At 43.3% G+C, this 27,153-nt stretch overlaps 1 protein-coding gene across 6 annotated transcripts in view; it reads left to right on the forward strand.

The window, feature by feature from the left end:
* The window catches only part of usp32 (ubiquitin specific peptidase 32), a 51,710-nt gene extending 24,908 nt beyond the window's left edge, over window positions 1-26,802 (forward strand). The window contains exons 5-34 of one of the 6 annotated variants that reach the window (XM_041045792.1): window positions 76-235; window positions 4,937-5,068; window positions 5,266-5,373; window positions 5,582-5,697; window positions 5,818-5,880; window positions 6,178-6,261; window positions 6,368-6,429; window positions 6,545-6,647; window positions 7,426-7,615; window positions 8,064-8,245; window positions 10,465-10,605; window positions 12,560-12,725; window positions 14,591-14,748; window positions 15,546-15,627; window positions 15,812-15,886; window positions 16,945-17,083; window positions 17,182-17,287; window positions 17,481-17,654; window positions 18,182-18,356; window positions 18,461-18,612; window positions 19,713-19,824; window positions 19,944-20,143; window positions 20,246-20,430; window positions 20,542-20,628; window positions 20,959-21,079; window positions 21,890-22,081; window positions 22,252-22,477; window positions 22,562-23,016; window positions 23,104-23,196; window positions 23,399-26,802. In XM_041045792.1, the coding sequence (XP_040901726.1) occupies window positions 76-235; window positions 4,937-5,068; window positions 5,266-5,373; window positions 5,582-5,697; window positions 5,818-5,880; window positions 6,178-6,261; window positions 6,368-6,429; window positions 6,545-6,647; window positions 7,426-7,615; window positions 8,064-8,245; window positions 10,465-10,605; window positions 12,560-12,725; window positions 14,591-14,748; window positions 15,546-15,627; window positions 15,812-15,886; window positions 16,945-17,083; window positions 17,182-17,287; window positions 17,481-17,654; window positions 18,182-18,356; window positions 18,461-18,612; window positions 19,713-19,824; window positions 19,944-20,143; window positions 20,246-20,430; window positions 20,542-20,628; window positions 20,959-21,079; window positions 21,890-22,081; window positions 22,252-22,477; window positions 22,562-23,016; window positions 23,104-23,196; window positions 23,399-23,572 (4,413 nt within the window). In that variant the 3' untranslated portion in view covers window positions 23,573-26,802. The remainder of the gene's footprint in view (window positions 1-75; window positions 236-4,936; window positions 5,069-5,265; window positions 5,374-5,581; window positions 5,698-5,817; window positions 5,881-6,177; window positions 6,262-6,367; window positions 6,430-6,544; window positions 6,648-7,425; window positions 7,616-8,063; window positions 8,246-10,464; window positions 10,606-12,559; window positions 12,726-14,590; window positions 14,749-15,545; window positions 15,628-15,811; window positions 15,887-16,944; window positions 17,084-17,181; window positions 17,288-17,480; window positions 17,655-18,181; window positions 18,357-18,460; window positions 18,613-19,712; window positions 19,825-19,943; window positions 20,144-20,245; window positions 20,431-20,541; window positions 20,629-20,958; window positions 21,080-21,889; window positions 22,082-22,251; window positions 22,478-22,561; window positions 23,017-23,103; window positions 23,197-23,398) is intronic. The other 5 variants (XM_041045794.1, XM_041045796.1, XM_041045797.1 and 2 more) reach the window with 5 other exon arrangements.
* The last annotated feature ends 351 nt before the right edge of the window (window positions 26,803-27,153 follow it).

A 27,153-nucleotide genomic window follows, 5' to 3' on the forward strand; every position in this document is an offset into this window, starting at 1 on the left:
ACACATGGATACATAATACTGAGAAATGGACTCAGATGCAGACTAACCTAATTGTGTGTTTGTGTGTTGTTCCAGGGTGACAAGGTGAACTATGAGCGCTTCAGGAACTGGCTCTTACAGAACAAGGAGGCCTTCACTTTGTCCAGATGGCTTCTGTCTGGAGGAGTGTGCGTCACGCTCACTGATGACAGTGACACTCCAACCTTCTACCAGACCCTGGCTGGTGTCACACACTGTGAGTTCATCAGCGCTCAGAGTCAATCTGTTTTGCATGTCGTGCTTGTCCACATAGGAAAATCTGTTTACTTGCGGATGTTCATACTCAGCCAGAGACAGTTTTAGGCGGTGGTAGTTGAGCTGCACACGTCCATCAACAAAACGCGACACTCTTCGTAGCAGTTTCATTTTAAAACCCTACAAGGAAAGGGAGAGTTTGTGCCCTTTGACCCACTGGAAAGCTTTTAATGTGAAACAACTGCAACTCAGAGAAAAGATGGATTATACACCTGGCTTTTAATGTGAAACATCTGTGCAGAAAAGTGTTGTGACTTTCACTGATAGTTGTCTAACACAAAAAAAGTGGAACTGACTTCAACTGGAGAATGAAAACAGTCATTTTAGTTAAAAAGTTACGATAGAGCGGTGACTGTAGTATGACTATTCTTTCCAGATTGCTTCATTGTTCTCTTTAAAAAAAAAAAAGACTTGAGAAAGTCAGGTTACATCATCTGAATCAGAAAGTGAAGAAATTTCACATAAAAAGTTTGATGTCAGTAATAGAGCAAATTAGCTGGCAGAGTAAGTAGGGCTGGATATAAGACAGCGTTTAACGTTTGAGAAGTTCAGCTTCTTTTGTTAATTTTTTTTTTTTAATCTGTACATCAGAGCTGGTACAGATTATTTTGCTGTATCAGGTATTAACTATGACAACCTTTTTTTTTTTTTTAATCCAATTTCACAGATTCTGTGTTTCCTCTGTTATTTACGTTCTTTCACTCACGGCAGGTCACAGATTTAGCTTTTCTTTATCTCTGACCTCATGTTACGTTACATAAAGAATGATCCCACTGAGTTGTACAAAGTGAGGTTTAAAGATTTTACACTTAGGAAGAAAAGAGCACAGTTATCAGATCTGTACCTGGCAGTGGCAGATTTCCTGAGCTGAAGTATCCAAATGGATATCAGGGGAGAAAGAGTTAGTCTTCACATCTGTACCAGAACTCAGGTATTGTAACTGTACCTGCAGAAAGTTTTCAGATACCCAGCCCCAGCAATTGCAGGTTTCTAGATGGCAGTTGCAGTTGGGATTTCTTTTCACTGTTTTACTTGATTTCATTCAGATTTGCAAGTGAAGAAGTTGTGTTTTAATCTGTACGTCACCTTTTACATCTTCATTGGACCATTTTTTATAAAGTTTTTTAGTGCCATACATATTTTAAAGTCACTATATGGAAAAAAAAACTTACAGTGATACAGTTCTTATTACACACAGTGATACAGGCCAAGTAAATTTAGCCAGGCTTTATTTTGCCAATTAAGGACAGAGGGCTGGAAAGAGCCTGTCTTGTCCCGAGAACCTGGACTCTGCCTTTTAATCTGCCTGCTCCCGGTTTATCCTCTTAACTTTGCGTCTCTGTTTGTGTGTGTGTTTGTGCGTGTGTGTTGGAGAGAGAGTGACTGACACACTCCTGGTGTGGTCATGACTCTTTCCAGAACAAGACGGTCGAGACTGACTCATGGCAGAGCTTATCACAGTGAATCCTCTGCTAACTCGCTAGCCTCTGACTCTGTCGCAGTAATATGAGAGCAGAAATCCTCGGGAATAACAGCCGCTTGGACGGGATGACGTAGTTTCTGATCATGGCTGTCGCAGGGAAGTTACTATGACCCATGCTGGCTGTGGCAACATCTTTCTAAGGATGTTCCCTGGATGATGGTATGGTATCTCTGCTGCCACTCGGAGAGAGTCGCACCTCTAGGTGGGTATCGGGTCAGCAGTGAACCTACCTGTAGAGACAGCAGTAGTGAATTTGACTTCTGGATCGGCCATTGTTTGTTGGATGGAACAGTTTGTTCGCGTTTGAGCTCAAGTTGCTGTCATCCTGTTCAACTTTTTAACTGTTAAGAAGATCCTTTTTAGATCTCAGATTTCGTAGTCTGCCATAATTCTAAAGATCCGAAAATCGGAAAGTGACGTAGCCAGGAGCACCGCACTGCTGTTCATAGAAGCAGGAACAACCCTGAGAGGGATAGATGTGTACAGGAGGAGATCTTTCATAGAGCAGCAGTCAAGCAGGTATTTATTTTGCTTCTTGTCTACTGGGACTCATCAGTGACAGATTCACGGTGATGCTGCTATCGTTCCCTCCCATCCAGTCGTATTCAGGGCTTGATATACATGTGCTTTTTGGCCTAGCTTTGTTCTCCAGGAACAGTAAGGGGGGGGGGGGGGGAATCATAAAACACATGTGTTTTATGATTCTCGCAAAGGAAGCATTCTTCCCTGGTTTTTTGTTGAGTTAGCACTGTCCAGATGCCAAGCTAGTCTCCAGTGCTCACTCCTCTGCCTTAGTCCATAATCCTCAATAATTCATCAGTGTCATTATTCCTCCCATGCAATATCCATATGTTCCCCTTTACTTCATACTCAGTGCTTCCTTTTAGTCTGTTTAAGTTAAAACGTCTGAACCTGAGTGCTTCCCAGTCAAGCCAAGGTCAACCCGTCTCTAGTCCCACCTCTGGGCTACAGGGAATCAGAGTCTGGAGAGGGGAACACCCCCCTCAGAGAGCCCAGTCTTCAGCGCGGCTTTGCCAGCCGCCGGACCACAACCAGCGTCACCTATCCTCCGTCTGAGGAACTGTGACCAATAGCTGTCAGGAAGGTTCTGTGAAGCCAACAGTACATATCTGCCAGGAACCACCTGCCATTTCATTTGTGCGTCTTGTGTTTTGACACCTGTCAAATGTGTTGACTCCATGCCAAAGGCTAGCTGGTTAGCCACTGAATCCTATTACCTTAAGCTGTGGATTAGCATGTTGAAAGGGGGAGGCTTGGTTCATTGACCCTGGCAGAGCTTCGTATGCTATATCGGTCTGATCCGTATCACTTCGATACAAGTGGAGTCAAATACCAGTCCACCCTGCGGCCATTGCACAACCCCAGCTTTGGTTTTCTGCAGTATCATGACATGATCATGTCTTGTTTACTCCGCTCCTCACTAGGTCACAACATGTAAGTGCTGTAATTAACAGCAGTATAAGCAAGTTACTTAAGTGGTTGGAGTTCATCACTTAACCTGGGCCTTTCCCGTAGGGCTGTAACAAATGATTATTATTTTTCTTTTTTCTTCCCCTGATTCTTGCAGAGTAAGTGACAGACGCTCGTCACAATGAATGGTTCCATTTTGAAAGTCTTTAAATAGCTTGTTTTGTCTGACCAGCTGTCAAAAACCCAACCATATTCAGTTTACACTGATGTAAAACAGAAAAGAAGCAAATCTGTCTACACTTATTGATTGATTGATTGATTGATTGATTGATTCATTGATTGATTGATCCTTTTACTTCACACCACACCACATGGATCAAGACAAAGGTAAATGAAATGACAAATGCCTGCTTAGGTGGAAAGCATTGATGAAATACCCTGATGCTTTAATCACTGCTGCACCGTTTAATGTAATTCAGTTGTGTCCTCTTAAATACTGTTTCATAAAGGTAGATGATGCACTTAATCCCATCTTATTTTGCTCAAGTGTCAGAAGTCCACAAAAAAAAACCTTGGACATCAGTTCAGCAGGAACAGAAATTCTGCCATTTTGTCCACTGTGGTATGTTGGTAGATAAGACTGAAGTGATTGACTGCGATGGTTGAGAGTAGAATGACGATCAGCTTGGTTATAATGACCAACACCCCCCCCCCCCCACCCCCCCCCTTCACCACAGTCTGGTCAGACAGGGGAGACGGACTGGTTCCCCCCCTGAGGTGCTGAGAGCCACAGGAGGTCCTTTCTCCCAGCAGCTATTGTGTGATGAGGAGTGTATGTCAGCGTGGGCTGGGATCAGTGTTGTTCTCCTTATTCCCACACAGCTCTCCACCCACCAGAAGTCACCAGAACCACTCTTTAGTGAATTACTCACATTTTCTTATGGCTCTGCACTTAGTACCTTCTTCATTATTTATCCTACTGTGCCTTAATACTTAATGATGCTTTTCTCCAATTTTATTGGAAATTATTGAAGGGTATTTTCCACTGTTCTTACATTTTATAGCCTGAACAATAATTTTTAAAAAAATCATTTATTTACTGCCACAGTAAACTATACCTCACTGTACTGTACTATGCTGTATTGTATAATGCATCGACTCTCATTGTTTTGGAATATTCCTATTAATATAACATACCTATTATTGTACTATTATAGTGTTAGAGTAAATCATACTCATTCATCACTTCATGTCAGTGACTTGCATTAACTAGAATATGATATCGTATAATATAATATACTGTTACCACCTGGTAACTACATGTATGTAAATGCCCATACTGTTTACAGTGCAATTGCTTTTAATACTTTAACTCACGTCTGCTCCTACATTATGCACCACACCGTGTATGTTTTGAATGTTTGAATGTTTTGATTTGAAAGATTTAGTATTGCCTGCACTGCACACTGACATTTTGCTTATTATTATTTATATATCTTATTATTTTCCATTATTTATCAGTAACCTTTTGGTTGAGTGGATCTCTCATACCCATCTAGTCTTTCTGTCTCTGTACAATGGAAGGTTTAGTGACTAAAAGGACAAAGGATGTCCACATCTGATTTGTAGTTACTAATGGAGGAGGCCACATAAACTTAAACTAAGACTGAATCTAATCTAAAACTGGTCTTTCTGTTTCTGACTCTTCTTCTCCCTTTTTCCCTGCAGTGGAGGAGTCAGACATCATTGACTTGGAGAAGCGCTACTGGCTGCTGAAAGCCCAGTCCAGGACCGGCCGCTTTGACTTGGAAACCTTTGTCCCACTGGTCTCTCCTCCCATCCATGCTTCACTGAGTGAAGGTTTGACAGTATATGCACAACTGCATTTCTCAGATGGTTTTTGCTGCAGGAGTTTTTAGATTCTACATAGACAAACATTAGAGCTGCATGGTATTTTTATTATTCGTCTTTCTTCTTTTAATTCGTGGCCTCACCAGTAAATACAACACTCTTAAAAGACTTTAAATATTATCTGTGCTACTGATCTTGTTTTCCAGGCTTGTTTCACGCCTTTGATGAGAATCGGGACAATCACATCGACTTTAAAGAGATCTCATGTGGACTCTCTGCGTGCTGCAGGGGGCCCATCGCTGAGAGGCAGAAATGTAAGCCCTGCTGTGGTTTACAATCATTACTGATAAATAAATCCCCAAGGCCTGGCATAATTATACCAAGATTTTTTCTTTAATCGGAAGAAGTCCAGTCTGTTTCTTCTTTGCATCTGTTACCTGTCAGCAGTGAACACATATTATACGGTGTTTTTGCTGGATAATATTTGTGTTTCACCACTACTTCACTTTCTTTCACTGCCAGTTTGCTTCAAAGTTTTTGATGTGGACCGTGATGGAGTTCTGTCTCGAGATGAACTGCATGAAATGGTGGTGGCCTTACTGGAGGTGTGGAAGGACAATCGCACAGACACACTCCCTGTAAGTTTACACACACTGGAATTTCTACATAGTTAGATATTGGATAACTATATATATATACATACATATATATATATATGTAACTTCTTCATGCTGTTATATTTTTTTGTTGCCTTACAGGAGCTCCACAGTAGCTTGTCAGACATAGTAGAGGACATCCTGAAGATGCATGACACAACCAAGGTGAGACACAGCTATTGGTGACAGAATCATCTTCGATGTCGCTGTCAGGAAGTTAATCCTTTGACTTCTACCTCATAATATTTGATTTTATAGCATTTAGAGAGAGTCAGCACCACTTCACACCCTTCTTCAATCTGCTTCACATTCCTATAGTTACAATATTATCTCTGGGAGCTGCCCAGTACGCTTCCAGCAACCTTCCAGCCACGAGCCTTCTTGTCTTACTTCCAAGTTATTTTCACCCACAGTAACCAATGTGCAATACGCTGACCTTTATGTTGCTTCACTCCTCACCAGCTGGGTCACCTGACCCTGGAGGACTACCAGATATGGAGCGTGAAGAGCGCCTTGGCCAATGAGTTTCTAAACCTGCTTTTCCAGGTCAGTACATCCCACACAGCTGTAACTCTGACCGACGTCGCCTTTGAAATGCAGTATTTATTCATTGCCATTTTCTGTGCATTTTCCACTTCTCTTACTCATTTAGGTCTGCCACATAGTCCTGGGGCTCAGGCCTGCTACTCCTGAAGAGGAGGGACAAATTATCAGGTACAGACATGTCCTCGTTATTGCCACATTACCTGAACACAGCTTTGTGGAATATATTGTTTGACCCAGTGAGCGTTGGATTTGTGTGCGTGTGTGTGTGTGTGTGTGTGTGTAGGGGTTGGTTGGAGAGGGAGAGCAGACATGGGCTGCAGCAAGGCCAGAACTGGTTCCTCATCTCCATGCTCTGGTGGCAGCAGTGGAAAGACTACGTCAAATACGTAAGTCAATAGGAATAGTTATAGGAACTGATACTAACACTACATAACCATATCAAAGGAAATGTCACAGCCAGTGATCCGTATCACACAGGTTAAAGGAAGTATATATTTCTTTGCCTAATAATCAGACTGAATTGCAGTTTTCTTTCCGCCGGCTGTTGGATCCCTCCTGTCTGCATCATTTTCAGTCAACAGTAGCATTTTTTAAAAGCAGTTAACTGTTTTCATGTCAGTCAAAGTGATATGCAGATTCAGGACAAAAACCTTTAACCAGCAGTTCAGAGCTCTAAAATCAGGCCATATATTGCTAATAATTTAAAATCAAGAAACTTGTATAGGACTATTTGGAATTTTAGTTTCACCTCAGGCCCTGTTGTACAAAGTCAAAACAAAATAAAAGCATTCAAATTTTGATTGACCTTGAGCATATAGCCACTTACATGCCACTCCATGTCTCTGTGACGTTAACTTCCTGATGTGTAGAGAATTAATTCTTAACCTGGTTCTCAAAAGTATAAGTTCAACATGTACCAACATGTACCAGAAAATCAGCATTTTCTCAGTCAATCAGTTTTTCTAAGGCACTTGTCAGTGCTACTGTTTATTACATACTGTACTGTATATTAGTTAATGAGATGAGGTTTGTCACTGCATCTTGCAGAGTAACCTCACACTGCGACAGAAGCAGCGACTGTCACGAAAGCAAACGCCACATTAATCTCAGATATCATTTTTTAAACAATGACATGGCAGACCCTGTTGTTATCTCGTCTCCCAGGAGCATAAAGGCATCGTGGTGGAGCAACCCTCCATCCTGAGCTCACTGCGAAGTCCAATGGCCACAGCCATCATAGAGCCCACCCCTCCGGACAGACTGGGAGGACTGGGAACCTTCAGCAGCCCTGTCAGCCCCACGGAGGAGAGGTCACCCGATGCAGTGTCCAGTGCCTCAGAGGCTACAGAGACTGGTCAGTCAACACCACTTCACATAACAGTATTAGCAACTGGCTGTTAGTTGAATGCTGGTTTTTACTGGAGAATTTTTAGTCGTGTTTTGCCAGCTTAGATACAGAGAGAGAAAGAGGCGGACTGGCTTTTGTTCAGTCATGCCCTCCGCTGTTATTTGTGGCTCGGCTATTCGTTGAATGTCAGCCTTTATTTGAAGGTTTACAGTAATAATGTGTAAAACAGAACTTTCCCCATTCAAAGAGATAAGAGGTGTTTTTTTCTCACAGTTAGAATTTAGCATTTAGGCTTCGTTACGATGCCAAACATAGGGAGTTTGCTTCAATAAAAACACCCCGACCTGACAAATGAGTAACTTTAAGTTCAAATTTTGTATAATTTATTTCTCCATTTATGTGTCTCCATGTTGCTTCCCCTTAACCCGTTCCCCCACTTTCCCCGCTGTCCCAGCAGCCCTGAGCCCCCAGGTAGCTCCCTCTGCCACAGAGAGCTGTTTTGCCCGTCAGCACAACGTATCCGACAACAACAATCAGTGTTTTTCTGGAGCCAATGGCCACCTCCCCTCCCAGCTGGCAGCACAAAGACCTGGAGCCATTGACAACCAGCCTCTGGTCAACACCGACCCCATGAAGGCAAGGACTGTTTGTGTGTTTGTGTTTGTGTATTTTGTTTTATGAGCAGTTGGATTAAATCTGTACTTAGTGTGAAAGTACAGTAAGAAGCAGAGTGTCCCACACACACACTGTCCAGCTTAGTTACAGTATATAAGTTGTCACATTTAAAACCCCCAGCATCGTTGTGGTCAGGATTACATCTGTCTTTCTGATGTAGCTCCCAGGCAGTGTGGTTGGGATGAAATTGTATTTGGATGCAGGTCAAGTACAAAAATATTAAGGCTGTAAATCATCATTATATAATGGAAATCCAGTAAGTCATCGCAGTGAGGTTGCCAGATCTGGTACCAAAACCTAAACCTGTCCTTACGGACCCTACCTGGCAACTCACATTGTAGCTGGACACTCATAAACTGTTGTTGATCACTAAACACCTTATACACGCCGTGCTTGCGCTCCTGATTGAGTCAGGCAGGTGAGTGGGCGAGACCTTGAGACCGTGGCTCAACCTGCTGATCTACTGCACAGACTCTGACTCTGAATGACGTCACCAGTGCAACATGACATCACCTGTATCTGGGATATTTTGGCTTCTTTTTGTGCAGTGAGAGAAAGTGGAGACGCGTCGTCCATCTTTGTACATAGTCGTTGCTTTGTGCAGAGGCTGTTTCTCTCTGCTTCCAGTCTGTGTGCTTAGCTAGGCTAACCATATCCTGGCTCTGTATTCTGATAGGTGTAGGGCATTGTGTAGGTGCAACAGCTTATCAGTCTTTGACTGCCAGAGTAAAATAATAATTACATTAATTCATTTACATTAACTGCACTTTTAAAAAGGGAGAGGACATCTAATTCACTAATTCAGTCTCTTAAAATATACTAGCTTTGGAGGCCAAGCAGTTGTTGCTTCCCTCACAGCGGCTGTGGAGAGAAGGGAGCGAAACAAGGCAGTCCTGGGGTTTTGTTGACCTGGTGACATCATGGGTCATAGGCCTCACAGTGACCAATGGTAGCTGGGCCCCATGGGCGTTTTCCTCTTAACCACAGAAGATAATGGATCTGAAGTTCGTAGAATAAAAAATATTGGAACATCATGGATGTTAGTGAAGCCTTAAGCCAATCAGACCAACGTTCTGTCGTCACAAAGGTGATTCCCAGCTGGTGCATCCGGAGGAGAGCAACCGCAGCAGCGGACTCTGGAAACGTCAGCCACCTTGCTCTTCCACAAGGTTTTAATGTCATGTGACATGAAGACCAAATTTCTAAGTAGCATTATATTGTTTTAAGCCCAGCGTGGATCACGTTGAGCAAATGAGCCTCTGAGGAATTGTGGGGAGTTGATTTCTTGGAAGAAGAGTGAAGCTTCAGTAAATAATGTAATTATCTGCAGACCAAAAATATCCCACTTTCAGTTCCAGTCTTTATATCAGAAACGCCACTCACTTCAGTCTGGAGCTGATCATGTAGCACAGATCATATATCATGTTCACAGCTTTGCTTTGGTGTGTGTTTGACATGTGAGAACAGAGAAGCTGCACAGTTTCAGAGAAGACTCTGGTGGTGGTGGTGGTGGTGGTGGTGGTGCGGTCCCTCTGGGTTTGCTTACTGGAGCAGGCTCGTCTGTTCACATGAGTCAAGCAGCTGTTGTACAAAGCCAATGTATTTAACATACAGATGTGATCATGTATGGAAGTCTACAGGGAATTATATTAAAATAATTAAAACTAAATCACATACTCGCTTGGGTGTTCTTGGATAATTGCATTTTTTTTTTTTTATTTTAATTCATATAACAAACAGAGAAAACGATAATGCTATTGTGAAATTACTTTTTCAAGTTTACATCGTCACTTTTAATATAGTCCCTTATAGGCTTCCATAATCGCGACCAGTGACAATAAATCTAAATGTTTTTCTTTTCAGCGTTTGCAATCTTCAGCACACATAAAACAAAGCAACAGGGTGTTAGATGAATATTTTTGGCAGTTTCTTCTCTGGTTTGACAGAAGAAATGATCTGAGATTAGGAAGTAGGAAGCACTCCTCCTGGCAAAGGCTGTCCTAGACCAGATCAAGCTTCCTTTTTCCTTTGTCTTATCTCTACATTGTGTTCTAATGATAGCAGGCCACCAGCATAACATTAGGAGACTGTCTCTGTCTATTATGTGTAATTCGAGTAGGCAGAATAGTGTCTTTCATGCACATATTTAAATGCTGATGTCTGTGCTGTGCCTCTTCCAGGCCCCCACGTTAACCATGGAGGGTGGCAGGCTGAAGCGCTCCTTGCAGCTGGTGCCTGGTAGAGACTTTGAGACGGTGCCAGAGCCGGTGTGGCGGGCGCTCTACCACTGGTACGGTGCCAACCTCAGCCTGCCGCGACCGGTGAGTCGATACAGCATAACCGCTCCACAGCTAATGAACCCCACTGTCTTCATCAGACAGTACTGGGAAATATTCAGTGCACAAGGTACACTGGTACTCAACTCATTATCATGAAAGGTTACATCATTCATTTTCAGAATAGCTGAATGTTATTGAGTCCTTTTTTTATTTCATAAGAGACATTTTGGTTCAAAATATCCTTTTTTTATGTCCCAGCTTTGTGGTGTATGGGACATTCTGTCATCATGCTGGAGTCTGTGACCAATCTGTAGACACATTCTTCATACTGACACAGATGCCCCATAAAGAATACATGATCTGATTAGATACTGAAACACTGAGAACACTGATTCACCAAAAATGATTGTAACTCCTGACCACTTCAGGCTAACAAGTTCAAATTGATATCTTGAAATCTTTCTAATTGGCTTAATTAGTAGGAAACGTGCTCCTTTTAACATATTAAGTCATGACTTACTCCGCAGCTACTCCATATGGACAAGACGATCTGATTAGATTTTGATTTGCCTTTTGTATTAATGAGGTAAAACTGATTTTTTTTTTTTTTTTTTTTACTTAGCATGCTTGATGACATGGAGATCACGGAAGGAATTCTTTGATGCTTTAACTTTTTTAACTTTGATGCTGAGTAATAAACCAAGGTCACAAACTTACTCAGCCAAAAGATGATAGTTTCTGTGTCTGTTAACTGTGTTTATTTACAGCAGCAGCTTGATAACTGATTCGGAGTTACTTTGAAATTGTGTTGATAACTGTCCGATTGTGGTAACAGTTGCTGAGCTTGTTAGCTTTAGTGGCAGGGAACATGTGATTAGTTGAAAGGCCAGAGAGGGCACTGACTACACCACTGACATGAAAGGCGGCATTATGAAATGAAGTGACATGAGATAAAAGTGTTTCTGGGAAATGCCATTATAAAATAAAAGCAGATTTATGAGGAAAGATTGTTTCATTTTTATATTTTAAACAATTTATTTTTTTATGTGATTGTTTATTGTATAAGTCTTACATTATGACGCTTAGGAGCTCCACTTAGGTCTTGTTTTCAAAGGAGGAATTTTCTAACAGCTCCAAATCCAACAGGACAGACAGAAAGAAACAGACACTCACAAAATGAGACAGGTTTAACAAGCCAGCAGTTTATCATGAGCACCTGAAACATCAGTAATAATCCCCCACTGCACAGGAAACTACAGGAAGTAAAGTAGGTTGGAGCTGAACCAGGAAGTCAGTTTTTACAATGAATGGTTTGTGTAAAAAAGTTTGTAGTTTGCCCCATTTTCTCTTCTGATCTGGTGTGTTTACTGCCTGTCTCACTGTCTGACTGCCTGTCTTTGAAGCTTCAAAGTGAATTTCTTTGAAGAAATGAAGGCTAAAATTACAAAATTAAGAATCAGACTGTAAAAAAAGTTTAGTAAATATAAAAGTAATATTAAAAATAGATATGTCAGGCACGTCTTGCAATGCCACATCTTGAATATTTAATTAAAAGGCAGTGGTGCTATCTGAAAAACTCTAATAACACAGTATTTAAAGGAAAATCTCCTAATACTGTGTCATTTTAATGTTCAGCATTTCAGGGACCTGAAAGACTTGACTTTGACTCAGCTATAAGATGAAAACAGTACATCCTCTTTTCATCTATAATCTCTATAAAAATGATTTTGACATGTCATCATATCTGCTCATGTTTGGATTCTTTCACACCTGAACTGTTTACTGAGGTTCAAATGTGGTCTGGTGTTCATTTAGACATTTAGTGAAATCTGTCATTCGTACAGTGAGTCTGCTTGAAAAGGTGTTTCTCAGTCCAACTCCTGCTGATTTCTGGTGAATGATCTTGGTTCACATAAGAGGCCACAACTAAAAAGGCAGTAATATAAAACCTTTCATGAATTCTTGAGACTTAGAATGGTCCTTCTCTCCCCTGCAGGTTATCCTGGACAGCAAGACGGGCCAGCCCGAGCTGGAGCTCTTCCCCCGCTACGTCCTCTTCCTCCGCCAGCAGCCAGCAACGCGCTCCCCACAGTCCAACATCTGGGTCAATATGGGTATGACCAGCCTGCGAATGTTCCCACCGTATTTACCCCCGCCAAGAGGTAACGTAAGCCTGCAGCAAGACCAGAGCAAGCCGTCAGCAAGCGCTTCACTGAGCAACCCCGCATCCTCCCGTTTAATCCTACCTTTAGTGGACTGATCCAGCCCAGGCAGTGCTCTGGAGTGGGCAGTAGAATGAACCGACAGCCCATGAAGGGGAATGGCTGCTTATCACTGTAAAAGATGAATTAATTCAATCTTTCCAATCTTCACAGACCTTGCCATTCATTTAGTAGTTTGGACAACCGTTGTTGTAGTTAACTACACTGATATCAGTGTTTTTAATATTTCGAAACCTTTAAACTGCGATATGGGAGTTTCTTCCCTGAAAACTTTTTGATCCGTTTGCCAAATAACAACACATAAGAAAATATTTCCACAATGTGCCCCCAGTTGACAATTCTGTGTCATTTCAAAACACTAAGTGGCCCCTGTTTTGAATGACTTCAGATACCTAAGACACAAACATAGTAAGAAACACATCCTCCAAACTGACAAAACATATGCATAGGCATAAAGAAATGTTTCAAATACAGAACAGTTGTCCAGAGCACAGCAGAACCGAGTTTCAGAGCCCTGTAGTAATATCAGAGGACATTTGAAATGAAGAACATGCTAGTAATTAGTAAAAAAGCTAAGTCTAACAGCCAGTGTTAATTCTATCCTCACCTGGAAACTAACACTCTACTCTTGTGTGTTAGTTTTCACTTGTATGATTGCAGAGTTGCCAGAGCTTGTTGACTGACATCACGCTGGCTAATTTAAATATCTCTGCCTGTGTGGACTTCACCACCCCCCCCCCCCCCAAAAAAGGTCTATGTGTTGTTCAGCATCTATTTCCTGTCACACATTGTTTTATGTAAGCTCTACCATATTAAGCCATTTACTATTTATTCACAATGGAAATTCTATAAATAGATCCGCTTACTCAAATAAATAACTGAAGCTGAATTCCACCCGTGTTTATTATTATCCCCTCACACGATGTCTAAATGGATATTATATAAGAAAATAAGATGACAAAGCATAAAGTGGAGATGTACGCAGCTGGTCCAGTGTGACGAGTTTGTGGATGGCATCAATACTAAGCATGAGAGCACTGGTCCAAATCAAGTCAGCATCTCATCTTTCAGGCCACAGACCAGACCTGAGTCCCTAGTGGAGCTTTGGCTTCCATCATGACTCACGCCCTGTCTGAGCAAACAGCTTGTCGTTGCCGGGCATTAGGGCTCTCTCCTGGCGTGTGCTGAAATATCAAAAAGATGTCATTAGGTCTCATATTTCCACGGAATATTTACAGCCTGAGGCAATTGAATGGCAAGTCTGTGTTGGTGATTACATTTTTTTTTTTTAAAAATCTGATATTAAAACGATTCATTTTATCAGTAATCAACATCAGTCAAGTGAAAGTTTTGTATTGATTTAACAGGACTAATACTGATTGGTTTGTATTTGATTTAATCCAATCTCCGTCCACTAAGTTGATTGACCGATCAAGTTTGCACCAAGCCCTTTCTTGCTGCTTCCTTACAACTAATCCTCAGTCAACAGAATGCTGTTGTTATTATTGATGTTCACATGGTGTCAGTTATATGTCAGTGATTGTTTGCTTCTTTTAAGCTTTGAGCATAAGATCAAGGGTGTGGTTGCCAGAGCAACAAATCAGATTTAGACACACATTTTGGGTATAATGATTTGAATTGTGACGTTTTTAAATTTCTGAAGGATTTTTAAATTGTCCCGTCCAAATTTGACGCCCTTTAGCTGAGAAAAAAAGACAAATGAACACACATTAAAGGTAAAAACAAGTAAAGTCAGTGTTCAGACACAGTGTCAAATGGTCCCCTGTCCTCTGTATGTGCCCTAGCAGGTAATGTGCCATCTCCCAACGCTCCCCTGAAGAGAGTGTTAGCCTACACGGGCTGCTTCAGCCGCATGGCCACCATTAAGGACATCCACCTCTACCTGTCCCAGAGACTTCGCATCAAGGAGGAGGATATGAGACTGTGGCTCTACAACAGTGAGGTGGGCCACAAAGCTGTCACAGTAACGGTCCATATTGCTGTCACGGTGGGGCTGGACCCACAGGATAACAGTGGTTGGTGATGGTGGTGGTGAAGAGGGTTGCAGAGGACAGTTTGTATCCTGTTATGTTCTTAACTTGGCCAGATTAAACTCTTAGGGGGTCCCACAGCAAAAAAAATGTTCTTCTCAGCCCACTCCCCCACCAATCTGGAGTACCTGAAGGCTAGTACAAGAACCTGTAAACGCCAGAGGATTCAAAAACCAGAACCTTCTTCCTGTGTGGCCACAGTGCTAACCACTGCACCACTGTGTCTCACTAATGTACCACAATTGCAGAAATTCCTAGACAAATTATGCAGTCAATCAAATGACCTAAAACCATTGGATGTGTAGTGAACCTGTGGGCTATTGGTATCCCATGGTGGTCTGGGACCCCCAGGTCCTTGAGGCATTTGCCCAGTTAGCCTTGTTGATGGTCCAGGCTTGGATCTTAATGCTGTTTCTGCCATAAATAAAGCTCATCCTAAAAGATGACAGATTTAGTGGTAACTGGGATCAGAAAATAATCTCATGGGTTATATTAATTATGAAGAACAGGCGGCTAAAGGGGCCAGCAGCTAATCTTTAGTCCTGGGCTCCTTAGCAGGTTGATACGAGCATGGCTTCTAACATAAACTGATGCAGATGAAAGCACTACAGAGTCATTATTCCACCGTTGTAATCAATCAGAAGTTGTAAAAAAGTTGGATGAGTAAGTCCCAGTTTCAGCTTTATTTTCTCCTCTGGTTGCTCTGCAGAACTACCTCACCCTCCTGGACGATGAAGATCACACACTGGAGAGTCTGAAGATCCACGACGAACAGCAGCTCGTGATTGAAGGCATGAAACACCTCCCTGTTTCTCCTCCGCTCCTCTTCAAAATGAACAAAACTCTTCAGACTTCTGATTGTGCTGCAACGAGCAGATATTTTCCCTGATAATGTGGAATTCTGAACAATGGCACATGAAAGTGGGAGCGAAACGGTTTAATCACAGGAACTCTCTCTTCTCTCTCTTCCCACAGTCAGGAACAAAGACATGAGCTGGCCTGAGGAAATGTCTTTCATTGCCAACAGTAGTAAGATGGACAGACACAAAGGTAAGCTGGAGGACACTGTGCGTTTGTACACCAGCAGAAAATCAGATAAGGAATTATCTCGGAAAAAGTGTGAGGCAGATGGGAGACAATGACTGTCAATGAATAAGAGGCTCCAACAAAATATAGTGATTTAAATGGATTCTGGAGGAAAGTCATTTCAATAATAGTTTTTTTTTAGTCATGGTCAGTATGACAGATACAAAAATTCCCAGAATAAGCTTTTCATTTTGTAGAGTCTCTACCTGGGTAGAGTTACCCAGGTAGAGCTCATAAAGGGAGTTTTCCTTGCCACTGTCTCCTTAAGTGCTTGCTCTGGGGTCAGGCTCTGGGTCTCTGTAAAGCGCTTTGAGACAATTTTGATTGTGGAAGGCGCTATATAAATAAAATTGAATTGAAAATTGAAATTGAAAATTGAATAAACCTGCAGACATAAGTGACTGCTGAGAAAGAAATGCTGCATTTTCCTGTCGTTTCTCTGTGAGGAATAGCTCCAGTTTGTACCTCACAGGTATCATCAGTACTTTCAAGTCACAGAGCTAAACACGAAAACTCATCTGACATCACTTAGCACTCTTGTGATGGTGTTTCCAGAATTAGAAAGACTTCTAACCATCTGAATAAAAAAAAAAAATAAAATATTCTCACTGCTGCACAAAAAAAAAGATCCTGTTTGAACCTGTTTCTTGTCTGTTCTCAATTTGTGTGCCATGAAACAAAATTCAAAAGGTTTTCTTAGATTATATTTCTCTATATCAGTGTTTTGGCTGCTATAATGTAATATAAAAACATGGAAGAGGAAAATGTCATAAGGAAGTGTCATTTCTGAGGAAATAAGATCCTGGTTTATGAGATGGTTAAAGATCTATTTTGATCTTGCAAAAGATGGATTTTATTTTATTTTTTTATCTGAATGGTTTGAAGAGTCTTGAAGGATTTTGGAAATACTTTCAGAAAAGTTGCAGAAAAGTATTGGTGAACCACTTCCTGTACATGACTTGTAATACAGAATACAGAACGTAATACAAATCTCATCAATATATCCTTGTGTATCAACCCAGTTCCTACAGAGAAAGGAGCCACTGGTCTCAGTAACCTCGGCAACACCTGCTTCATGAACTCCAGTATCCAGTGTGTGAGCAACACCAAGCCTCTCACAGACTACTTCATCTCAGGGAGACACCTCTATGAGCTCAACAGGTGGCGTTTAAGAGCATCACCCTGGTACAAATCCCTGCACCGCCCTTCTGAGCTTCTGAGTCGTTTTTTTTAATTGGCCCGTGTCGGTGCATTTACAGAACCAACCCCATCGGGATGCGAGGTCACATGGCCAAGTGTTACGGTGACCTGGTGATGGAGCTGTGGAGCGGGACACAGAAGAACGTGGCTCCTCTCAAACTCAGAGTGAGCAGTTTCATCTCTGTGTGTTTGTGTGTTTTTGACTTGTGTCACAGTCTGCTGTGGAAACTGGGAAGTTTTAAGGTTTTAAGTTGTCAGTGTGTGCGGTAGCTTTCCTGAACCTTCTAAGGTTTTGTCATTTTTCTGTTTGTAAAGTTAAATAGAAATATTGTTTATGATGTCTTTACTTCCTCTCCAGTGGACGATAGCAAAGTATGCCCCGCGCTTCAATGGCTTCCAGCAGCAGGACTCTCAGGAGCTGCTAGCCTTCCTGCTGGATGGCCTTCATGAGGATCTAAACCGAGTCCATGAGAAACCCTATGTGGAGCTGAAGGACAGCGATGGCCGGCCGGACTGGGAGGTGGCCTCTGAGGTCAGAGATCTCTGCTTGTTTATCTCTGCTGCGTTCATGTACCTGTCGACACTTGTGTTTTTTTAATGTATCACTGTGTGTCTGTCTAATGATGTGTTTGTTTGCGTTAATTCACCAAAAGTCAACAATTGTCTGTCTGAAATGTTTGAAATCTTGATTAACTTAGACAGGATTGATGATGAAATGGTGTAAACGCCGGTGGGGGGGTGGGGGGGTGCAGGCCTCTCATGACTTAAAGCTTGTGGCTTCTCTGAATCAGCTGAGCACTGAGGCCTCGTCTCCTCGGAGGGGTGTGGAGGTAACAAGCTGTCACGTTCTCTGGCGTCTGTTCTGAAAGTCGTAGGACGAAGAGAAAACAGAAGAGTCAGTGCCAGTCAGTCCATCGGCTCAGCTTCCCTTTGAATCCCTAATGTTGCTGTATTGATGTTCTGTTTGTTTTTCTGTTGGTCCTGAGGTGAGGGATTTGCAGGATTAGCGGTGTGTGATCTCACTGCTCTTTGTGTGTGTGTGCTTGCTCCACCCTGCAGGCGTGGGAGAACCACCTGCGCAGGAACCGCTCCATTGTGGTGGATCTGTTCCACGGTCAGCTTAAGTCCCAGGTGAAATGTAAGACCTGCGGCCACATCAGCGCTCGCTTTGACCCCTTCAACTTCCTGTCTCTACCCCTGCCCATGGACAGCTCCATGCATCTGGAGATCACAGGTGAGGACGCTGGAGGACGAGGGAGGGGACAAAGATCCTGAAACTTAAGTCCTTCTTTTCATAACAAAGCCTGAATCCCGTGTCACGTTGTGGTGTGTTTGTAGTCATTAAACTGGATGGATCCACGCCCGTGCGCTTCGGCCTCAGGTTGAATATGGATGAGAAGTACACGGGACTGAAGAAGCAGCTGAGCGAGCTGTGTGGTCTGAAGCCTGAGCAGATCCTCCTTGCTGAGCTCCATACCTCCAACATCAAGGTACCGAGACAGCTCCGCCAACTGCACTGCACTTCCTCACCTCAGAAACATCAGTGTCACATTAAAGGCTCAGTACGCTCAAATTACAAAAAACAAACAAACACTTTCTCACATCCTGCACCACACGTTCGCTTCATCTCCACTGTATTTGGGTGAAGGCAGGAATTTTAGAGACTGATAATGTCACATCGCTAATTTGTACATGTGTGCCGCCATTACATAACAAAGCTCGACTGACTCTTACAAGCTTTCTCATTGGCTGTGATTACTGCTCAAGCCGCTATGCTCATCAACATACACCTGTAATCCTCCACTAATGTCTAATGTCAGCTGTCAAACGCCAGAGTAAACTAACTCTTGTCAAAACAGGAATATTAGCAGCTCTCTCTCCAAGGCGGAGTTTCTCCGTTTTAACCGGAAAGTCACAAGATTTGAGTCGTGGAAATTCTTCTTGAGCGTGTGGGAAGGGAAGCTGCTTCTCTGAAGAGTCAAAGACTCAGCGTGAGGAGTCAGATGGGTTTGGGTTCGTGCGGCTGATTGCCTGCTTTGTCACGTCATGCGAACAGGATAGAGGGAACTCTTCATGCTGAATTGGTTACAGTTTAACAATAGAGAATATTGGTTTGAACTGTGTGCTACACACAGACACACACACACACACACACACACACCCACTCTGGGTGTCAATCAGTTATCTTTAACTGCCAGTTCCCTCTGTTGCATCATAGCTGTAAGGTGTAGGACGGGTCTCCAACCACCATTGGGTTTCTTTAGGATGTGGGTGTTACAGTGAATGAAAATGAAATGAAAATCTCCAAATCAAGAGAGGAAATCCATCAGTTGGCAACTTTAGGAATGATTAAAACCAGGGACACATAAAACCAGAACTTTCTGTGGCTAAATGCCAAAACTAGACGTACAGTAAGGATTTTTTTTACTTTACTTTTACTTTACCAGAGGCCAGCTCATCAAACAGACACTGGTGTGTGATTCTAGTATCAAAAGTAACACTATATATGAGAGGGTGCAGGCTAAACTGTTATGGACAGAACTCATGTGAATTACTTGCAGTCTAATGTACAAAAATACTTTGTGTTCAGAACTTCCCTCAGGACAACCAGAAGGTGCGTCTGTCTGTAAATGGTTTCCTGTGTGCGTTTGAGATCCCAGTGCCAGGTTCGCCAACGTCTCTGAGCTCACCCACGCTGACAGGTGAGTTGGGGCCCGCTCATTTTCACTTTGTGTTTGCAGTAACTGTAGGTCCTCCAGGTGTCTGGGAGTCCACGCTGACCTACTGTGTTGTCTCTTTTCTTTCTCCTCCACTTCATTAGACGTCACCCCAATAGGTAACGGCTCAGCTGCTAACGGGCACGTGGGCAATAAGCCCGTCCTCATCCCTAACGGTGGGCCCAGCACCGTGGTGCCCTGCAGCCCCGAGACACCCCTGGCCAACGGCGTCTCCAACGGACACATCACACCAGTGCAGGAGAGCCCCTTCATTGGATACATCATCGCCATGCACAGGAAGATGGTGAGTGTAATACAATATGTATAAACAACTGCTGAACAACGCTTTACACAGCTGAGTCTCAGCTCTCGTGACTGACTGACGCGTGTTCGTGTCCACTCTCAGATGCGCACGGAGCTGTACTTCCTGTCATCTCAGAAGAACCGGCCCAGTCTGTTCGGCATGCCCCTCATAGTCCCCTGCACCGTGCACACCAGTAAGAAAGACCTGTACGACGCCGTCTGGATCCAAGTGTCCCGGCTCGCCAGCCCATTGCCCCCACAGGAAGCTAGCAACCACGCTCAGGACTGGTAGGCTGACAGGTTTTGACAGAGCCACATGCCCATTCATTGATCAGTTGGCAGAGAGAGAACAGATCCTTGTCCCTTACTGTTCCCATTGTTTTTTTTGTTTTCCTGCAGTGATGACAGTATGGGCTACCAGTACCCCTTCACTTTACGGGTTGTGGGTAAGGATGGCAACTCGTGTGCCTGGTGTCCCTGGTACAGGTAAGACATAGAGTATTTCATATACACACATTTCTTACAAAGTAACACGTCTAGTGTAAGATGCCATGTCATTTTGTGTGGACTAGGTGTGTATTGTAAAAATGTACATAAAATATTATATAATATTAAATGTAATGTCTAATTTATGTCATAAGAAGAAACAAGGTTCAAAAAAACAGAAAACCCATTAAAATCTAAGAAAATCTCTTCTTTAAAAAAAAATTGATCAGAATGATTTAATTGTGATTTAACTGTTCAGAATCATTTCTGGGTTCCAAGTTTCTTTGCCTGAGCCTGTGTACTTACTGCAGCCGTATCTGTCCGTTCCAGGTTCTGTCGAGGCTGCACGATAGACTGCACAGAGGACAGAGCCTCTGTGGGGAATGCTTATATCGCTGTGGACTGGGACCCCACTGCTCTGCACCTCCGCTACCAGACCTCCCAGGAGAGGGTGAGACACACACACACACACACACACACACACACTCACTCTTTCTCTTGTCTTGCTGGGAGCACAAAACAAAGTTAGAAGTAAGTAGTAATGGAATTTCTATGAAATATGAAATGCAGAATTTAGCTGTTTTTCCTCTAAAGTCTGCCAGTGTTTAAACTTCCTCTGAGATACCAGCTACAAGCTCTCTTGCTTCTTCTTTAGCCATTCACATTAATGCTCTGTTAGCATTAGCAAAAGCTCATTATTAGTTTCGTGTCCCCTGTCTTGCGCTGTAGCTGATCATCACAGACAGATTTTATTTCCAGACTTTTCCAGCACAGATGTTCACGTTTATGACTTTTATCACAGCGGCTCAACTGTGTCCTTGTATTAATGAGTTATTGAGTCTGCTGAACAGTACCTGTAGTTATGAGTTTGACCACACAGAGTCATCAGCGAGCTGGTTAAATCAGAGTGAGTCCAGAATCCAGGTACCTTTAAGCTGCGCCATCAGAGTTTTAATGTTTCGTCAGCTGGTTTGTGAGTTTGCTCACAAGTAAAGACGTAAAGACTATATGTCACTGTGTGTAGAATTACTCTTAACACATTACCTCTCTTTTTCTTATAAACACCAACTATCTTGCCAAAGTTAAATTGGCCTTTCTTGCCACAGTACCGGAGAAAGTGATTTTATTCTCAGCTTATTTCTTATATGAATGACCTCTGTCACGGTTTTCAGAGTCAGGAGTTTTACTGTGCAGTAAAGTAGTGTGGTGTGAATGCGTCTCCGCCTCGTTCAGTGTCATCACTGTCATGGTTTCCCTGCAGATCGTGGAGGAGCACTGCAGCGTGGAGCAGTCCCGTCGGGCCCAGGCTGAGCCCATCAGCTTGGACAGCTGTCTGAAGGCCTTCACCAGCGAGGAGGAGCTGGGAGAGGACGAGCTCTATTACTGCTCCAAGTGCAAGACCCATCGGCTAGCCACCAAGAAACTGGACCTCTGGAGGCTGCCGCCCATTCTGGTCAGTGGCACACTGACTGGCAGACTATGTCAGACCTGATATCTGGTCTCACAGGGATAGTTTTTTTTGTATAGATTTCTTTGTGTGGTTTTCAGTTGTTTTTACTGTTTGCATTGAAAATAGTTTAAGGATGACACAGGACATGTGTTCATGTGCGTTCTACTCTCCAGATTGTCCACCTGAAGCGCTTCCAGTTTGTGAACGGTCGCTGGATCAAATCTCAGAAGATTGTCAAGTTCCCACGGGAGAGTTTTGACCCCAGCGCCTTCCTGGCCCCCAGAGACCTGGAGCAGCACTGCCTCCACTCCCGCAGCGAGAGCGAGGATCTGCTGAGGGTCGGAGAAGACAACCTGTCCTCCATCTCTGCCCCCGCTGGTTTCTGCAACCTCCCCAAAGGTACCACATGTTGACTCTTGTCTTTTTATCTTTTCATTCTATGAAAGAAAGGGAGTGTGTTTAACCCCTGCGCTCTCCCAACAGTCTCCCCTGCCTCTAGCAGGAAGTCGGCACCTTCTCTCAGCCGTAACAGCAGCCCATCCAGCAGCCCAAAGAGCGGCAGCGGGGGCCGCAGGCCAGGCCGGCTACGCCTGCCTCAGCTGGGCAGCAGACACCGCCTCTCCAACAGCAAGGAGAACCTGGATGGAGCTGCTAATCCCGAGGCTGAGCCACGGGAGAGCGCGGCACAGGCAGACGCAGAGGGGAGTGTAGTAGCAGGGGCGGCGGGCCTTCCTGGGTCAGGAGAGGGAGCCCCATCCGAATCATCGTGCAGCACTGAGGCGTCCAGCAGCCACTGCGACGTGGTCCTGGTGAACGGCGACAGCAACGGGCTGAACTCAGACTACAGCACCGAGAGCAGCATGGACCCCGATAACTCCCTGCTACAGCACAGAGACAACATGTGCCTGGACGCCATCTACAACCTCTATGCAATATCAGTACGTCACTGTCTCACACACAGTTTTAATCAGCTCTCACCGTTTGATGCAGGTCTAAAATATTTTTTTTCTGGTTTGTGTCCTCAGTGCCATTCAGGAATCATGGGAGGAGGCCACTATGTGACATATGCCAAAAACCCCAATGAGAAATGGTACTGTTACAACGACAGCAGCTGTAAGGTAAGACAGTAGAACGGTTCAGTCATAGTTTAGCAACAGCAACAGGTTGCCACCTTTCCAAAAACAAAATTACAGGAGCAAGCAGAAAACATTTGTGTTCCTTTCATCTTAAATCTGCTTTTAACGCCTTTTAAAAAAAAGCCTTTTAAAAGTTCAAACAAAACTCCACCATGTATTTTATTTATTTATTTTAAATCTCCAGGAAGTGCACTCTGAGGAGGTCGACACCGACTCAGCTTACATCCTCTTCTACGAGCAGCAAGGCGTAGACTACTCCCAGTTCCTGCCAAAGATCGATGGCAAGAAGATGGCCGACACCAGTAGCATGGACGAAGACTTTGAGTCCGACTACAAGAAATACTGTGTCCTCCAGTGATCTCTCCAGTTGTCTTCCATCAGCCAGCACTACACCCTGCTCTCCGCTGCCTCCCGCCGCCGCCGCCGCCGCCGCCGAGCAGGAAGCGCCAGATCCTTCAGATCGTTCTGAAGAATTCTCAAAACTGCTAATGACTAGAGTCAGAGCCGTGCTCTCTGCCTTTAGGGATGCGTTGCAGCACTTTGTACACCCGACCGCGAACACGAATTTAGCGCAAAGGTTTGCCAAGACGACGACAACAACAACAACAACAACAACAACAACGAAGCCCCGGTGAAAGCACTAAAACTGGTGCACTTTGCTGAGCCCGACAAAACAAACCCTTCCACCCCTTCTCATGTGAACATCCCCTCGCCATAACATAACCTGTATCATATACTTTCCATGCTAACACATCTCTGAATGTATGCCAATGCTTGGCCAAGTCATAAAATGATGTTGCTTTGTTATAGTGCATTTAGCCCTTGTGATGTCAGAGAGAGAAAAAAAAAAAAAACCTGTGATTTACCTGAAGAGGGAACATGATGATATCACAGGGTGAATTCCAGGTGGGAACGTGAGGCCAACGATTGGATACAGATAAAGTTTTCATGCCAAGTGTAAAAAAAAAAAAAAAACACAAACCTGTGTGTTGATGTCACATTTGATGCCACAGGTCAGCATTCAGGGGGAATTTGGGATGTCCAGTATAGTTTTTTTTTTAAAAAAAAAAGGGTTCTCCAAAGGTTTTATTAGCGATAGTGTCACTTAGGAAAATATTAGTCATACGCTACCTCATCGCTTCTCGCAGTCCGTCGGCCAACTGAACCCTAACATTCTGTGACAGTATTAATAATAATAAAAGTAAAATGCTTCCTTCCTGTGTAGGAGACAAGATACACACATTTCAGCCCCCCTTCCCCCGCCCCACAGGATGCTCACACAGATCCTGACGTCCACATGAAACTCGGCATTTTATTTGCCAAAGCGTTCATCCCTCAGCTGCCAAAAAAAAAAAAAACAAATCAGTGGTGAATTTGTGCAATGTTGACCTGTGTGTGTCCATAAGTTCCCTGAAAAAAAGGCTTGAGCGTGATTCTTAGTTTGCGTAGGACAGGTGCCATGATTTCAGACAAGAGACGCTTAAAGATTAAGATACAGTATATGTTTAATACGTTTTGGGGGTTGTTTTTTTTCCCCGTTTGATTCTGCAAATGCATTGTTTTTATAAAAGATTTATAAGTTATAAGTTTTAAGGCAGGTTCAGGAATGGATATTGATCTCACACACAGCCCACACCTGGAGGGGCCACAGGCTTATCCTCACAGCACTGTCACAGCTGTCAACAGTTTGAGATTCAGACTCCTCTGTAATACTAATGTTCATACTCTCCTCCCCTGTAAAAAAAAAAAAAACAGGAACCGTTGGGATGTTTTACCTGCATTTTAACATAATATTATTTAAAGAGTAACTTAAAAAAAAAAAAGTTAGCATCTCACTCCCATCGCACCACTGAACTCATGATGGACAGTTCAAAAATCTGAATCAGTGCATTAGAACCAAAGATATTGTCTTTTTTTGTTTTGTTTTTATTCCACACCTCCTCCTTTTTTTTGTCAAACCCCAGCTTCTACATTACCCATAATGCAGCTCACCTGCCGACAGTTTGGCTGGAGATTCATGTGTGTTATGAGAGTAGCGGCTAATGTAGTCGGCTCCCTTCTTTCTAACTTTGAACTTGATTTTTTTTCCTGTTCACACCCAGCCGATGCTGACTGGTGTCGCTTCTTTTGAGCACATGTATCGGCCACAGTGTCACAGGTGGAGCCACAGATCGGACGGCCTCACAGATGCACTAAACACTGCTGTAAACAGACTGTGATGTGTGGGGTCCCTGGACTTTCCCCCCTGGGAAAGCAACCAAAGCCTGTTGAATCTGTTCGAGCTGTGGTGCACATCATCTGGACTGTAGTTAGACCTGGACCCAACATTTAGATAATCTTGTTTTGTTTTGTTTTTTAAATATACCCATTTCATGGAAATTCTGAATTCTGTCCGTCTTCTCACCCAAAAGGTTTGACTGTGAGTGTTGAGGTTAGTTTGAAACGAGTAAGCCCACGCTGTCGCTGCGGTGGAGTCCAGGCAGCGGAGCTTCCTGCGCGGCGTTCTCTCGTCCCTGTGCTCCTGGGCTCGGTCTAATCACTGTGAAGGGACGGCAGACGGCAGATCAGTGGCTCCTGATGATTTCCCCACTTCTGTCTTCTAGATCACAGGAGATGAATCTCTGTGCCCCCCCCACCCCCCTTTTTTTCTTTTAGCTGCTGTATTTATGAGAATAGTGGTGTCAATGTGGCCTCGTTCGGAGAGAGAGAGCCGTCACTGAATGAAACTTTATTTTCCTTTGCGAAAAGTACGTTTGTTGAACAAATGGAAATGTATATGAGTGCTATTTATGTTTGCTTTGCACCCCCTCCTTCCCCTCCATCCTAATGCCTTTGCAATGAGCTGTAGACCCGTGTCCAGTTTGTGCCCGTGTTTGTCATCACATGGCTCAAATGAAAGGATTTGTCTCTCCACTACCCAACTGAAAAATGCTCAAATGCTCAGCTGTCAAACTTGTTTTCTTCACCTCTGGTTGCGAATGCGCCCATCAAACGATTACTCGTGTGATGCTAAGCTCAACACACCTGTAGCTTAAACTGTAATAATTAAAAAAAAAAAGAAAGAAAGAAAGAAAGAAAAGAAAAACACAGCATTTAAAGTTGGGGTTAATTTCAGCACAACGTTTCATAATCCAGGTACAAAGAGTTTCTGCCCGATGGAACTGAGCTTTGATGCTGAAAACACTGGGCTGATATCTCAACCTCACCCCTCACCCCCACCCTGCTGTCCCCACCTACCAGAAGAATAGTTCAGTGTTGCAGGCAGTGCAATCTACTACTGAGCTGTCTGTCAGTGTCTGTAGCCTCTTTTTTTTTATTTAAGTTCACTTCTGTCGAATCTGAACCAGATTTAATTTAAAGATTTTTTTTTTTTTGTAAGGTGTTTGTTGAAAGAAAGTGACATTGCACTGACATGAAAAACATGTACATAAAAAAAAATGTGTTTTGTAAATAAGCCAATGAAAACTATGTATTTGAATATGAACTGTACAAAATACTGTACTTGTAGTTGTATATGGAGTGATACCGTTGATCTGTAACAAAATACCCAAGCAACAAAATTAAATTCTGCAGAGGAAACAAAGATCACAGACTCTGTGAAGTGGCTTTTTATTTGTGTCCTGAGCGATCCAGATTTCAGTTAATAGTAATGAGGAGGGTGTTGCTCTGGGATTAGCTGGGATCAGTTGATGGGCTGATCCACCACTTGGAACCTGGAAAGGATTGTGATGAAAGTTGGTACAGACAGAGTTCATTCAGTGTAATAACTTTGGTGAGAAGCTGCTGGAACATCTGTCTTCACCCTTAAAACTCAACTGGAAGCCTCCTGGTCCCAGCACACAGTGACCAGGAGATGCACAGTGTGTGTGTGCCGTCCTCTGCACCATCCTCACCTCTATGTGCTAAACCTTTGGTAATTGTTGGATTTAATATTTAAAG

Source organism: Toxotes jaculatrix, chromosome 9, assembly GCF_017976425.1.
Source record: "Toxotes jaculatrix isolate fToxJac2 chromosome 9, fToxJac2.pri, whole genome shotgun sequence".
NCBI lineage: Eukaryota > Metazoa > Chordata > Actinopteri > Toxotidae > Toxotes > Toxotes jaculatrix.